The 17,640-nt window shown below is 39.5% G+C and overlaps 1 protein-coding gene across 1 annotated transcript; it reads left to right on the top strand.

Annotated features, from left to right (window-relative positions):
- Positions 1-285: 285 nt before the first annotated feature.
- On the top strand, positions 286-17,065 carry LOC110449944 (annulin-like). Its single transcript, XM_021497126.1, has 7 exons — positions 286-710; positions 7,914-8,132; positions 11,119-11,388; positions 11,852-11,970; positions 12,538-12,645; positions 14,364-14,538; positions 16,923-17,065. Exons 1-7 carry the CDS (start codon positions 593-595, stop codon positions 17,063-17,065), a joined length of 1,152 nt encoding a protein of 383 aa, XP_021352801.1. The 5' UTR covers positions 286-592.
- Positions 17,066-17,640: the final 575 nt, after the last annotated feature.

The following is a 17,640-nucleotide window of genomic DNA, read 5'->3' on the forward strand; positions in this document are numbered from 1 at the left end:
TAAACTTAGGTTGTATTGAATTACAGGATACCTGTTTTCACCTGTTCTCCATATATATAGTACTGGTGATTAAAGAGACACTCTAACAGCAATATAGCGACTGTTACCAAGCCTAACCAAATACATTGTATAGAAAAATAACTGACAGCACCACGTCCTAATTTCATGCATGGCCAATTCATTACCTTGAATGTAATGTCAATCAGCATATAAAATCCTCCCCAAAACACTATTATACAGATGTTTTTTTGTGTTGTGTTTGCTAGACCATTCCACCAAATTCAAATTACTGTACTTTTTCCACCCGAGTAGGTTTATGTTGAGTCTGAATATGAGTGTGTTGGTGACCTAAGATTTGCTGACGAGGTCATCAAAGAGTGAGGTGTAAGTTAGTACCTGCAGTTTACCTGGGTATTACTTCGAACCTGTTTTTAGCTGTCACGGTTGGTTGAGCTACACCTGTGATGGGATGCACCTGACTGCTCCTTAGTAACGGTAAAGTTTAGTGGAGATAGATGTAAACATGACCTGTATCTAACTGTATCTATAACTGCCACCTCGACCGCAGTACCCGTGTAACGCTTCTCTAACAATGGGCAGTGGCAATTCCTCCCCCTCAGGGGGCTCCTCCTCCTCCTCTGGAAACAGGCAGATAGCTGGACGGTCCAATCCACCGGTCACTTTTGTTGTCAACGAGGAAAAGCAAGCAGGTAGTTATAATTTTTGTAACATACTATATTGATTTGTTTTATGTATAGGTGAACACTTAATTCTCTATACTGGACTGTATCACATACTGTTTTGATTGGGAGAGTATTCAACTCACTTCAATACGAACAGATCCACATGGACTGCGTCTTTTACACTATAAACTGATAAAGGGTTTCAGTGGTATCAATAAAACATTATACACGCGAGCAGTAGTATACTACAATGTGGTGTCTCATTCCTTACTTCATGTACGGGAATAGAGGCGGGACAGTGTATAGGATATTGATTTGCATTTTAAATGTAAAAGGGACATATTGCTATCTTCAGTTCCACAGCCAAAAACTGTAGAAAGCTAACATTCAATAAACCATTACTTGGAAGGACACCATTCATTGCAAGATTTTTATGGAGATTTTTTTTTTTTATAAAGCTGACATAAATAAAATGTGTTCTGAATGTAAAAACTCAGTAGGACAAGACCTGGATTCAAATCCTGGATTGCTATAATGTAACTCTAACCAATTGAGCTATTACCTGCTCAACAAATCTAAAAGTGGCCTGGCCCGTAACTGCACGACAGTTATATGTAGTAGGACAAGGAATAGTGATAAAGATAGTGCCGTCGCTGGGCATCGAACCTGTGACCATTGGCTCTCCAGCCCGATGCTCTACCGTTGAGCTGAGCTAAAGGGAAATTCCCTTTTACATATATCTAAAATAAAGTGGAGGGGGGGGGGGGGGGGGGGGGGGGGGGTGTAACTGTCAATATGAAAATTCACAGTGGAGTTCTCTCGTGTTTTGCCTGCAGTGTGACAGGGACCCTTAACCCTTTCACCACTGTAGAGGATAATGGACTTATCCAGGTCGGCCAATTAGAGTTACATAGGGGTGAAAGGGTTAAGCTCAGTGGTAGAGAGTTGGACTATAAAGTGTAGGGTCACAGTGGTTTGATCCCCTGAGGAGCCAGTGTCCATTGCATTACTCCTATATTACAAGATGTCAAAATAAATGTCTTCACCTATAATACTCTGAAGTATGAAACCTTCTTTGAATGAAGTTTTCTGGAAGCTCAGAAGCTCTGAGCGAAAGTGAGCGTAACTCCCGGAGTATTGAGGATGTACACCTAGAGAGGTATTACACATTTATATTATATCATAGAGGTATTACATACTATCACAGACAGGTATATCTGCTACCAGTAGCCCTCTTCCACTGGGTCACGGGTTCGAGGCCTACGTGGGGCGGTCGCCAGGTACTGGCCGTAGGGAGGTGGTTTTTCTCCGGGAACTCTGGCTTTCCCCAACACCACTTCCTATTACGAACTAGTGCCCGTGACCAACCTTTGTTTTAAGTACAGTGAGAGCCTGGCAAGGGGACATTTGAACATGTATTGTAAATAATGACAGTTTTGCCTTACTAACATCAGCTAGCTATATACAGCATCAAATTAGTGTGGGGTCACTGGTTTCATCCCGAGTAGAGGCACAAATTCTTTACATTATATCTTTAATTTAGGGATAAAGGCTACTTACTTTAAAGGACATATCTTCTATCTAAAAGAGTTTTACTTTTGCAGAAGTTGGCAATATGATTATTATTAGTTATTTAATGTAATATTTGGTTGTTTCTTTATTTTGTATCTGGTTATTTATATAATTGGTTGTTTGTTAATAATATACCAGTAATTATAATTGGTAACTTAATTACTTATAATTGTTTATTTGTTTATATTCAAAATTGATAGTTTGTTTATGTTATAATTTGCAATTATTATTTTCATAATTGATAATTTGTTTATATTCAAAATTGATAATTATTTTTATAATTGGTAGTTTGTTTAATGTAAAATTGGGAATCAGTTTATTTTGTTATTGATAATTTATATTTGGGTAAATAAATGAGAAGAGATAGGAGAGGGTAATACAAATGATTCTTAATTATTACATAAAATCAGTGATAACAGGTTTAAGGGAGATAACTCTTCCACAAACCACAAGCTTAATGTGTATGGTACCTGGTAGTAAATAAAGTACCAGTCCAGTGTCTTTGCATGCTAAAAGGAGTGATGAAATGAAGTTTAAACATATGGAGAAAGAATTGTATTTCATAATTTGACCATTTTTAGATAGTTTGTAAGTAAACCCAGTAATATAAGGTAGGTCTGAAGGATTAATACAGGCCAGAGTAGCATTGATACAGGCCAGGGTAGGATTAATACAGGCCAGGATAGGATTAATACAGCCCAGGGTAGGATTGATACAGGCCAGGGTAGGATTAATACAGGCCAGGGTAGGATTGATACAGGCCAGAGTAGGATTGATACAGGCCAGGATAGGATTGATACAGGCCAGAGTAGGATAAATACAGGCATGGTAGGATTGATACAGGCACGGTAGGATTAATACAGGGCAGGGTAGGATTGATACAGGCCAGGGTAGGATTAATACAGGCATGGTAGGATTGATACAGGCCAGAGTAGGACTGATACAGACCAGAGTAGGATTGATACAGGCCAGGGTAGGATTGATACAGGCCAGAGTAGGACTGATACAGGCCAGGGTAGGATAAATACAGGCATGGTAGGATTGATACAGGTCAGAGTAGGATTGAAACAGGCCAGGGTAGGATTGATACAGGCCAGAGTAGGACTGATACGGGCCAGAGTAGGATAAATACAGGCATGGTAGGATTGATACAGGCCAGAGTACGACTGATACAGACCAGAGTAGGATTGATACAGGGCAGGGAAGGATTGAAACAGACAAGGGTAGGATTGATACAGGCCAGAGAGTAGGATTGATACAGGCCAGAGAGTAGGATTGATACAGGCCAGAGTAGGATTGATACAGGTGAGAGTAGGATTGATACAGGCCAGGGAGATGGATTGATACAGGCCAGAGTAGGATTGATACAGGCCAGGGTAGGATTAAATAAAGGCCAGAGTAGGATTGATACAGGCCAGAGTAGGATTGATACAGGCCAGGGTAAGATTAATACAGGTCAGAGTAGGATTGATACAGGCCAGAGTAGGATTAAAACAGACCAGAGTAGGATTGATACAGGCCAGGGTAGGATTAATACAGGTCAGAGTAGGATTGATACAGGCCAGAGTACGATTGATACAGGCCAGGGTAGGATTGATACAGGCCAGGGTAGGATTGATACAGGCCAGAGTAGGATTGATACAGGCCAGGGTAGGATTAATACAGGTCAGAGTAGGATTGATACAGGCCAGAGTACGATTGATACAGGCCAGGGTAGGATTGATACAGGCCAGGGTAGGATTGATACAGGCCAGAGTAGGATTGATACAGGCCAGGGTAGAATTAAAACAGGCCAGAGTAGGATTGATACAGGCCAGGGTAGGATTAAAACAGGCCAGAGTAGGATTGATACAGGCCAGGTTAGGATTAATACAGGTCAAAGTAGGATTGATACAGGCCAGGGTAGGATTGATACAGGCCAGAGAAGGATAAATACAGGCATGGTAGGATTGATACAGGCCAGAGTAGGATTGAAACAGGCTAGAGTAGGATTGATACAGGCAAGGGTAGGATTGATACAGGCTAGAGTAGGATTGATACAGGCAAGGGTAGGATTAATACAGGCCAGAGTTGGATTGATACAGACCAGAGTAGGACTGATACAGGCCAGAGTAGGACTGATACATGCCAGGGTAGGATTAATACAGGCCAGAGTAGGACTGATACAGGCCAGAGTAGGATTGATACAGGACAGGGTAGGATTAATACAGGCCAGGGTAGGATTAATACAGGCCAGAGTAGGACTGATACAGGCCAGAGTAGGATTGATACAGGCCAGGGTAGGATTAATACAGGCCAGGGTAGGATTAATACAGGCCAGAGTAGGACTGATACAGGCCAGAGTAGGATTGATACAGGCCAGGGTAGGATTAATACAGGCCAGGGTAGGATTAATACAGGCCAGAGTAGGACTGATACAGGCCAGAGTAGGATTGATACAGGCCAGGGTAGGATTAATACAGGCCAGGGTAGGATTAATACAGGCCAGAGTAGGACTGATACAGGCCAGAGTAGGATTGATACAGGCCAGGGTAGGATTAATACAGGCCAGAGTAGGATTGATACAGGCCAGAGTAGGATTGATACAGGCCAGGGTAGGATTGATACAGGCCAGAGTAGGATTGATACAGGCCAGGGTAGGATTAAAACAGGCCAGAGTAGGATTGATACAGGCCAGGTTAGGATTAATACAGGTCAAAGTAGGATTGATACAGGCCAGGGTAGGATTGATACAGGCCAGAGAAGGATAAATACAGGCATGGTAGGATTGATACAGGCCAGAGTAGGATTGAAACAGGCTAGAGTAGGATTGATACAGGCAAGGGTAGGATTGATACAGGCTAGAGTAGGATTGATACAGGCAAGGGTAGGATTAATACAGGCCAGAGTTGGACTGATACAGACCAGAGTAGGACTGATACAGGCCAGAGTAGGACTGATACATGCCAGGGTAGGATTAATACAGGCCAGAGTAGGACTGATACAGGCCAGAGTAGGATTGATACAGGACAGGGTAGGATTAATACAGGCCAGGGTAGGATTAATACAGGCCAGAGTAGGACTGATACAGGCCAGAGTAGGATTGATACAGGCCAGGGTAGGATTAATACAGACCAGAGTAGGATTAATACAGGCCAGAGTAGGACTGATACAGGCCAGAGTAGGATTGATACAGGCCAGGGTAGGATTAATACAGGCCAGGGTAGGATTAATACAGGCCAGAGTAGGACTGATACAGGCCAGAGTAGGATTGATACAGGCCAGGGTAGGATTAATACAGGCCAGGGTAGGATTAATACAGGCCAGAGTAGGACTGATACAGGCCAGAGTAGGATTGATACAGGCCAGGGTAGGATTAATACAGGCCAGAGTAGGACTGATACAGGCCAGAGTAGGATTGATACAGGCCAGGGTAGGATTAATACAGGCCAGAGTAGGACTGATACAGGCCAGAGTAGGATTGATACAGGCCAGGGTAGGATTAATACAGGCCAGAGTAGGACTGATACAGGCCAGAGTAGGATTGATACAGGCCAGGGTAGGATTAATACAGGCCAGGGTAGGATTAATACAGGCCAGAGTAGGACTGATACAGGCCAGAGTAGGATTGATACAGGCCAGGGTAGGATTAATACAGGCCAGAGTAGGACTGATACAGGCCAGAGTAGGACTGATACAGGCCAGAATAGGATTAATACAGGCCAGAGTAGGATTGATACAGGCCAGAGTAGGATTGATACAGGCCAGGTAAGGATTGATACAGGCCAGAGTAGGACTGATACAGCCAAGAATAGGATTGATACAGGCCAGAGTTAGACTGATACAGGCCAGAGTAGGATTAATACATGCCAGAGTAGGACTGATACAGGCCAGAATAGGATTGATACAGGCCAGAATAGGATTGATACAGGCCAGAGTAGGACTGATACAGGCATGGTAGGATTGATACAGGCCAGAGTAGGGTTGATACAGGCCAGGGTAGGATTGACACAGGCCAGAGTTAGACTGATACAGGCCAGAGTAGGATTGATACAGGCCAGAGGAGGATTGATACAGGCCAGAGTAGGGTTTATACAGGCCAGGGTAGGATTGATACAGGCCAGAGTAGGATTAATACATTCCAGAGTAGGACTGATACAGGCCAGAGTAGGATTGACACAGGCCAGAGTAGGACTGATACAGGCCAGAGTAGGACTGATACAGCCCAGATTTGGATTCCGGACCAATTAGAACCTCTAAACAACAAATAAACTTTTAACCAACTACTGTATGACAATAAATCCAGAGGACCAGCACATCAGCAGGGTGACTATAGTACTCCTATGTAGGACATTACAGAACAATGGAATTGGTTGGCATCTCTACTGAACAGCAGTACATATAATATCAGGCATTGTCTAAATCTTATCATATGCATACAGTAAGTATCCTAGTCACTGGCAGATCGAGTCTCCAAATAAAAGTTAGTAAATATGAAATTTATGATAGCATGTCCAACTCTTTAACTCATTTACCCCTGAAGACACATTTGAACTCTTCCAATGCAAAGGTTGGAATAGTCCATTATGAAAGTTCAGGGGTAAATGTGTTAACTCATGTTTCATGGAACACCTAGCAACAGTGAACTTAGGAGTGTAACCCTGTAGTACATATTAAGTGGGCTGTGAAATGGTTTTCTGAACTCCCTATATCAGCAGACACAACCACGTTCATGTACGTAATACAAAAATCTATTGTTAAAAAAAAATGTTGTAAAAGGTTATCTTCATGCAATCTCTAGCTTACAATGCCACTGACTGTTTACAGTTCATTTGCCGGATTTTAATTTTTTCAATCGATGTTCTATTTAGTTTGAAAGGGTATTGAGGGTTCGTGAGACATTATTACAACTCAAGGTAGTGTTACAACAGGTTACCAGTATATACGTCACCAGTACATACCTATATATAGTAACCAGGTCACCAGTATAAATAGACCTGAATAAAAATTGTAATGACTGAAGGACATTCTCAAGGTAACCAGGTCACCGGTGCAAATAAACCTGAATAGAAATGGTAATGACTGAAGGCCAGGACATTCTAAAGGAAAGATGATTTAGGTAAAATTGGTGTAGTACAGTATAATGTTTCAGTATTCTGCACACGTAGACAAAGACACTTAACCAATCACTGAGGTTGAAATATTGAAATGTTTGCAATTGAAATTTAAAACTTAGAGGCCCAGAGGGCCTGAACTACTCACGTCAATATTTAATCTATCACAGAAAAATATTCTCATTAAAACTAATATTGAAATATTTCTCCTTTTTGTGTTCAGCACCCAGCAAGAAAACAACCTTAATTCTTAAACAAGAATACATTTCATGGCAAATTTGTTAGACATTCCTATAAAGTTGCATATTATTTCGGTTGGGTTTTTTAATCAATGTTTTGACCATGTCATCTCAATCTTCATACTTAAAATTAAAAAAATAATTTTGCCAAAAGACCCCTGTGACCTTAAAAATTGATCAAAGTCAATAACAATTATCAAAATTTATGCAGTTTCATTCCAGATACGTACTTGCCAAATACCATAAGCCAGAAAAAAAATTGTTAATGTTTTTAACAACGTCTATGTACCTGGCACCGTAATGATATAGGTGTTGTTTTCCCTCAGGGCCCGAGTCAGAACTAGCAACCCTGATCCAGGTGAAGTCTGTGAGTTTCCTCATCGCTGAGAATTGTCCTGATCATCACACAGACGAGTATGACATTACACAGGACGATAAAGCACCTAAACTGGTGGTCAGGAGAGGTCAGTTCTTCAAGATTCAAGTGGAGCTTGACCGTCCTTACGACAAGTCCAAGGACAAGATGTCTCTGGAGTTTGATATAGGTATGTCTGTCTTGAAATTTTTGCCAAAAGCATATATAACACTACTATAAATATCATAAAAGGATTTGTCTTGTTATAGGAGCCTGAATCATGATGTGACGAGTGATATAACAGGCGTAAGATTATAATTGTCCGCTGTGATATCACTTTTAGGAAACTTAAAGGTGGTGAGGTTGAAAACTATGATGATACATTTAGAAATCACACATATATCACACAATATAGAGTTCACACATAGATTACACATATCATACAGAGGTCGCACATATAGTTCACACACAGATCGCACAAGGTTCAAACACAGTCCAAACAGAGCTTTACACAGAGGTCACAAATAAAGAAACACACTGGGGTCATACAAAGATCACACATATATCACACATATATCACACAGATCATACAAAGATCACACATATATCACACAGATCATGCAGAGATCACACATATATCACACAGATCATTCAGAGAACACACATATGTCACACAGATCATACAAAGATTACACATATATCACACAGATCATTCAGAGAACACATATATCACACAGATCATTCAGAGAACACACATATGTCACACAGATCATACAAAGATCACACATATATCAAACATATATCACACAGATCATTCAGCGAACACACATATGTCACACAGATCCTTCAGAGAACACACATATGTCACACAAGATCATTCAGAGAACACACATAATCACACAGATCATACAAAGATCACACATATATCACACATATATCACACAGATCATACAAAGATCACACATATATCAAACATATATCACACAGATCATTCAGAGAACACACATATGTCACACAGATCATACAAAGATCACACATATATCACACAGATCATTCAGAGAACACACATATATCACACAGATCATTCAGAGAACACACATATGTCACACAGATCATTCAGAGAACACACATATGTCACACAGATCATTCAGAGAACACACATATGTCACACAGATCATTCAGAGAACACACATATGTCACACAGATCATTCAGAGAACACACATATATCACACAGATCATTCAGAGAACACACATATATCACACAGATCATTCAGAGAACACACATATATCACACAGATCATTCAGAGAACACACATATATCACACAGATCATTCAGAGAACACACATATATCACACAGATCATTCAGAGAACACACATATATCACACAGATCATTCAGAGAACACACATATATCACACAGATCATTCAGAGAACACACATATATCACACAGATCATTCAGAGAACACACATATATCACACAGATCATTCAGAGAACACACATATATCACACAGATCATTCAGAGAACACACATATATCACACAGATCATTCAGAGAACACACATATATCACACAGATCATTCAGAGAACACACATATATCACACAGATCATTCAGAGAACACACATATATCACACAGATCATTCAGAGAACACACATATATCACACAGATCATTCAGAGAACACACATATATCACACAGATCATTCAGAGAACACACATATATCACACAGATCATTCAGAGAACACACATATATCACACAGATCATTCAGAGAACACACATATATCACACAGATCATTCAGAGAACACACATATATCACACAGATCATTCAGAGAACACACATATATCACACAGATCATTCAGAGAACACACATATATCACACAGATCATTCAGAGAACACACATATATCACACAGATCATTCAGAGAACACACATATATCACACAGATCATTCAGAGAACACACATATATCACACAGATCATTCAGAGAACACACATATATCACACAGATCATTCAGAGAACACACATATATCACACAGATCATTCAGAGAACACACATATATCACACAGATCATTCAGAGAACACACATATATCACACAGATCATTCAGAGAACACACATATATCACACAGATCATTCAGAGAACACACATATATCACACAGATCATTCAGAGAACACACATATATCACACAGATCATTCAGAGAACACACATATATCACACAGATCATTCAGAGAACACACATATATCACACAGATCATTCAGAGAACACACATATATCACACAGATCATTCAGAGAACACACATATATCACACAGATCATTCAGAGAACACACATATATCACACAGATCATTCAGAGAACACACATATATCACACAGATCATTCAGAGAACACACATATATCACACAGATCATTCAGAGAACACACATATATCACACAGATCATTCAGAGAACACACATATATCACACAGATCATTCAGAGAACACACATATATCACACAGATCATTCAGAGAACACACATATATCACACAGATCATTCAGAGAACACACATATATCACACAGATCATTCAGAGAACACACATATATCACACAGATCATTCAGAGAACACACATATATCACACAGATCATTCAGAGAACACACATATATCACACAGATCATTCAGAGAACACACATATATCACACAGATCATTCAGAGAACACACATATATCACACAGATCATTCAGAGAACACACATATATCACACAGATCATTCAGAGAACACACATATATCACACAGATCATTCAGAGAACACACATATATCACACAGATCATTCAGAGAACACACATATATCACACAGATCATTCAGAGAACACACATATATCACACAGATCATTCAGAGAACACACATATATCACACAGATCATTCAGAGAACACACATATATCACACAGATCATTCAGAGAACACACATATATCACACAGATCATTCAGAGAACACACATATATCACACAGATCATTCAGAGAACACACATATATCACACAGATCATTCAGAGAACACACATATATCACACAGATCATTCAGAGAACACACATATATCACACAGATCATTCAGAGAACACACATATGTCACACAGATCATTCAGAGAACACACATAGATTTTAGCTGTTATTTGTCATTCCACAGGAAATTGTCCCACTCAGACCAAACGCACTCTGATCAAGGTGGACCTAGACGGAAAAGAGGAGAAGAATAAGTGGAATGCCAAAATAGAGAGTGCCGAAGAGACAAAACTGATTGTCAGTGTACGGCCCGCTCCGGACTGTATCATTGGGCGCTGGGGATTCCACATCAGGGTCTCCAACAGAAACAGCAGAGGCAAAGACACTCCCTACGCATACAAGATTTACAAAGAAGAACACAAGATCTATATCCTCTTCAATCCTTGGTGCAAAGGTGGGCAAACAAGTATATGTGGCTTATAATAATGTAAAGTATGGAATTATAATCTAAATAATCTGACCACAGGAATTGTTACTTGATTATATAACCTCCTATATGAGACCTTTTTTTTTTTTTTTTTTTACTTATACTAAAGTGGTTTTTTTTACTTATACTAAAGTGCAATGAAAGTACAAGCAACTCTATACAAAATGCAAGTAATGCATAAAGTAATGAATTACAAGCTACATATGTAGGTATACCGTGATGATGCATGCTAGATAAACATTGGAGTTTCATTGATTGATGCACTTGTACCAAAAACCAGTTCAAGAATATTAAATTTTATAGATTACGGAAACATTTATTATCAGGTTTTCTCTGTTTTGAATCAGCACAGTAAACAAAATTGTACCAAGGTTGTAACAAGGGTACTGCGAGTTCATTAGATTGTGACAAGGGTGTGTGTTTGTTACAGAGGACACTGTCTTCCTTGGCGAGGAAGGTCTCCTGAAAGAGTATGTACTCAATGATTCTGGAAGGATCTACTACGGAAGTAAAAGAAGGATTAAACCTCGTTCCTGGAACTTTGGACAGGTACGTTAGAGAAAGACAAGAGATAGCATCTATAAGTAGCACTCGGATACTTATAAAGACAAGGATAGGACCAAAACAGATTCATATTGATTAAAGTCTAGGACCAAAACAGATACAGGTTGATAAAAGTCTAGGACCAAAACAGATACAGATTGATTAAAGTCTATATAAAGACCAAAACAGATACAGATTGATTAAAGTCTAGGACCAAAACAGATACAGATTGATTAAAGTCTTGGACCTAATGATCCTATATACATAGCAGTAATCCTATATATATAACAATACGGCTGGTTATTTATTTGTAATTGTTAAATGCTGTCATGTTCAATAACATTTTTGTGACATTTAAAAAATGTACAACACTTAATTTTCTTAAGATGTTAGATGAAAATATATGTATCTCACAAATTCTAACAATTCACATTAACAGACTGTCAGATTAATGACTCCTAGGTTGGCTATAGGCACTAGGGTTTTAATAATTTGTTTACCTGTGTAGTTTTAGAATGGAAAGTCAGATACTATAGAACGAAAAAACAAATTAATTATGTTGGTACATTTTAGTTTGATGATGTAATTCTCGACTGTGTCCTTGACCTTCTCCACGGAAGTGGAATAGACATGAAAGCCTGTGCCAGCTCTGTACTGGTAGTCCGCAAACTGACCGCTTTGGTAAGTCGCAAACTGACCGCTTTGGTAAGTCGCAAACTGACCGCTTTGATAAGTCGCTTGTGAAAGATGTTGATACATAAAACTGTTTTCTAACAAGTTCATAATAGACTTGACAGTGATGGAATGAGTTGTACTAAATCAGAAACAACTATAGAAACATGGGTACCACAGGGGTGGAATAATCCCTACAGTAGAACAATTACCACAGGGGCGGAACAATATATCCCCATCACAACTCTGTACTTACAAAATAATAGTACTGTACAGGCAGTGCAAAATACACCCATCACAATTATATCTACACAAACTGTAGTACCTATGGGTAAAACATTATAATAAGCTCTTATTGTAACAAAGTGACAGACAAATGTACTTTAAGAACCCTTCTGATGTATTTTTGTAACAAAATGTAAAATTATTAGCTCACCTGGTCCGAAAGGACCATGGTGAGCGTATGCCATACCGCAGCGTCCGTCGTCCCTCCATCAACTTTTCCTTTAAAAGCTACTGGTACTGAACGGCCAAGCAGATTTTGACTAAATTTGGTATGAAGCACCCTTTGGTGAAGGAGACTATATTTGTATAAATGTTGGGTCTAATAGTGAAAACAGAGCAAGCTTCTTCTTTTGTAGGAATGACAGGATTTTGTCAAAAGTGACTTTGATGAAGGGGAACCAGTTTTGTATAAACTTTGGGTTTTAACCCCTGGGGCAGAGGGGCAGAGGGGCAGAGGGGCAGGGCCAAATAGGAAAAACAGAAAAATGGTTTTAAAATCGTTCTTCTTTTATAGGAATGACAGGATTTTGTCTAAATTTGGTACAAAGCATCCTTGGGTGAGGGGGAACTGTGGGTCTGACCCCCCTGGGTGCAGAGGGGCGGGGCCCAATTGTGGAAACATAGCAAATTCTTCAAAATTCTCCTTTTCCTGTAGGAATGACAAGATTTTATCCAATTGCATATAAATATAACCCCTGACTAAATATGTAACACATGTACAGCAACATCTGGTTATTTCAACTTAAATTTTGCTAACATTTCCAGGTGAGCGGTACAGGCCCTCTGGGCCTCTTGTTTGAAATGTGACCAGAAGAAAGTATATTTGTACCAGCTATATTACTTAGTAAAATTAAATTGTTTCATGGATGTTGTAGAAAGTAAAATCATACTCTGGTGGTCAGGTGGCGCATTGGATAGCATACGAGCCGATCAAATCCCCATGGCAGTTATTACTTATCATAACTAATTGCACACATACCAATATTGAAACAAACAAATTTTTGTTGGCATTATATATGGCATTCTATTAGGGGCAGTAGGAGTCGTTTATTACCAGATAAGACTTACTGTAAATTTGCCTTATAGTGTACACTTTTTTAGGTAAATATTGTCATGTCAAAAAGGGAGTGCGCTCATGAACAAGTCATTCTTGGGTTATCGTTGTCGTTTTTCATTATTTTTTTCCTTTCAAATCTGCCCCCAAAAATGTACCTGCGCACTATACCCGCAAATTTAAGGTAAACGACCTTGGGACAAACATTTCTTTCAAAAGAAATATTAAATATCCCTAAATGACATCACTTCTAGACTTTGTCTCAGTAAATAAGAGTATATCTCTTCTCAGGTCCATATAACCACATATTTACCTCATCAAATGTCCATAATGATAAATATACCGTGTGTTATATAGAGTATGTGACATGTGAATTACCTACCTTCAGGTAAACAACATTGGAGATAACGGTGTACTGGCAGGCAACTGGTCCGGCAAATATGAGGGGGGCAAATCCCCAACAAGCTGGGCAGGAAGTGTAGCGATACTGGAGCAATACTATAGTACCAAGAGACCGGTAAAGTACGGCCAGTGCTGGGTCTTCTCCGGTGTACTAACCACCTGTAAGTAATTAATACGATAGCACCAAGACACTGCTTAAGTATGGCCAGTGCTGGCCCGGTCTTTTCTGGTGTACTAACCACCTGTAAGTTATTAATACTATAGCACCGATACACTGGTCAAGTACAGCCAGTGCTAGGTCTTCTCCTGTGTACTTACCACCTGTTAGTAATTAATACTATAGCACCAAGACACTGCTTAAGTACGGCCAGTGCTGGGTCTTCTCCAGTGTACTTACCACCTGTTAGTTATTAATACTATATAGCACCAAGACACTGCTTAAGTACGGCCAGTGCTGTGTCTTCTCCAGTGTACTTATATTTACCACCTGTTAGTAATTAATACTATAGCACCAAGACACTGCTTAAGTACGGCCAGTGCTGTGTCTTCTCCAGTGTACTTATCTTTACCACCTGTTAGTAATTAATCCTATAGCACCAAGACATTGGTCAAGTATGGCCAGTTCTTGGGCTTGGTCAAGTACGGCCAGTGCTCGGTCTTCTCCTGTGTACTTACCACCTGTTAGTAATTAATACTATAGCACCAAGACATTGGTCAAGTATGGCCAGTGCTGGGGCTTGGTCAAGTACGGCCAGTGCTCGGTCTTCACCTGTGTACTTACCATCTGTAAGTAATTAATACTATAGCACCAAGAGATTGGTCAAGTATGGCCAGTGCTTGGTCTTCTCTGGTGTACTTATACCACCTGTAAGTAATTTATACTATAGCACCAAGACACTGGTCAAGTATGGCCAGTGCTGGGTCTTCTCCGGTGTACTTACCACCTGTAAGTAATTAATACTATAGCACCAAGACATTGGTCAAGTACGGCCAGTGCTGGGTCTTCTCTGGTGTACTTATACCACCTGTAAGTAATTAATACTATAGCACCAATGAATTGGTCAAGTTAATGGCCAGTGCTGGGTCTTCTCTGGTGTACTTACCATCTGTAAGTAATTTAATACTATAGCACCAAGACATTGCTTAAGTACGGCCAGTGCTGCGTCTTCTTCGGTGTATTAATCACCTCTAAGTAATTAATACTATAGCACCAAGACACTGGTCAAGTATGGCCAGTGCTGGGTCTTCTCCAGTGTACTTACCACCCCTAAGTAATTAATACTATAGCGCTCGGTCTTCTCCGATGTACTTACCACCTGTAGGTAATTAATACTATATATATATATAGCACCAAGACATTGGTCAAGTATGGCCAGTGCTGGGTCTTCTCCAGTGTACTTACCACCCCTAAGTAATTAATACTTTAGCGCTCGGTCTTCTCCGATGTACTTACCCCCTGTAGGTAATTAATACTATAGCACCAAGACATTTGTCAAGTATGGCCAGTGCTGGGTCTTCTTTGGTGTACTTATACCTCCTGTAAGTAATTAATACTATAGCACCAAGACATTGGTCAAGTATGGCCAGTGCTGGGTCTTCTTTGGTGTACTTATACCACCTGTAAGTAATTAATACTATAGCACCAAGACACTGGTCAAGTATGGCCAGTTCTAGGTCTTCTCAATTGTACTTGCCACATATAAGTAATCAACATGATTGATTATCTTATATCTGGAGTTCATTAAATAACATACATTGTACATGTGATGCTTGGACATTGTGATGTAAATTTATCTCATTTTCTGTGTTGAGTAATTAAATTAGTTTAAAAATATCTGCATGTTAATATTGATTTGTATAAAATACAGATAATAGATACTGAATATATAGGTTTCAAAACCATTGCCAAATGACAATTTCCACACCACAATCAGCTTAAAGGTGTTACAATACAAACATTTCTGCAGGCAAGAATTTCAACACTTACGGTACAACACCTGGCCCCAACATTTTGACTTGACCAATCACAAATAAGGTCATTAAAAGTGACATCATGCGTGATTGGCCAAGCAAAAACTTCAATATAAGATTGTTTCATGATCCTGGGGCCAGGATATTAATGCTATGAATGTTTATTGGATCTTTAAACCTAAGGTCAAGGTCACAGAAGGGGGTCAGATGTCAAATCATTGTAACATTTGTCCTGGACATAAAAAGTCTGAATGATTTAGCTGTGAAAGCTCAAGTCTCATAAACTGGATTCATATCCCTGCGTGTACCGGTAGTTTGAAGAAGTTTAATATGAAGTAATATATTATTTGCTTTAGAAATATTTAAAATAAGCTGTGAATTTTGGCAGTGCAATACACGTGTATGAGATAAAAAGCTATGTGAAGTCCAGTTGGGATATATGTGATTTAAAGTAGTAAGAAATCAATCTCAGATTTGAAGCTGTATAAATCTGCGTGTTGTAATATGGCCTTGTGTGATTTTCAGATTGCCGTATCCTGGGTTGATTTGTAATATCGCTTTGTGTGGTTTCCAGGTTGCCGTACCCTGGGTATCCCTGCCAGGAGTGTGACAAATTTTGGCTCTGCTCATGACACTGATACCAGTCTCACAATAGACAAACACTTTGACATGAACAGAAAACCTCTCAAGAAATACAACTGTGACTCTGTATGGTAAATATCTGTTAAAAAAAGTAGACTGTGTATGGTACTTGTTATCTGTGTCTCTGACCTTTTGACATGACTGTTGTCTGTGTATGACCCTATGACCTCTGTATCTGGTATGATTCTTGTATGTGTATGACCCTATGACCTCTGTATCTGTAATGACTCTTGTGTGTGTATGACCCTATGTCCCCTGTATCTGTAATGACTCTTGAGTGTATGACCCTATGACCTCTCTGTATCTGCATTAATTCTTGTGTGTGTATGACCCTATGTCCTCTGTATCTGTAATGACTCTTGTGTGTATGACCCTATGACCTCTAGATCTGTATCTGCATTAATTCTTGTGTGTGTATGACACTATATGACCTCTGTATCTGTAATGACTCTTGTGTGTGTATGACCCTATGCCCTCTGTATCTGTAATGACTCTTGTGTGTATATGACCCTATGACCTCTATATCTGTATCTGTAATGACTCTTGTGTTTATGACCCTATGACCTCTGTATCTGTAATGACTCTTGTGTTTATGACCCTATGACCTCTGTATCTGTAATGACTCTTGTGTGTATGACCCTATGACCTCT

The sequence above is a fragment of the Mizuhopecten yessoensis genome, unplaced genomic scaffold, assembly GCF_002113885.1.
Source record: "Mizuhopecten yessoensis strain PY_sf001 unplaced genomic scaffold, ASM211388v2 scaffold4839, whole genome shotgun sequence".
Classification (NCBI taxonomy): Eukaryota; Metazoa; Mollusca; class Bivalvia; order Pectinida; family Pectinidae; genus Mizuhopecten; species Mizuhopecten yessoensis.

What these genes read in the sequence shown, in the direction of transcription:
- LOC110449944 (XM_021497126.1), top strand. Translation starts at nt 593, where the DNA reads ATGGGCAGTGGCAATTCCTCCCCCTCAGGGGGCTCCTCCTCCTCCTCT. An exon ending in GTTCCTGGAACTTTGGACAG is followed by an intron (nt 11,971 to 12,537) that starts GTACGTTAGAGA and finishes GGTACATTTTAG; the next exon opens with TTTGATGATGTAATTCTCGA. An exon ending in TCCGCAAACTGACCGCTTTG is followed by an intron (nt 12,646 to 14,363) that starts GTAAGTCGCAAA and finishes ACCTACCTTCAG; the next exon opens with GTAAACAACATTGGAGATAA.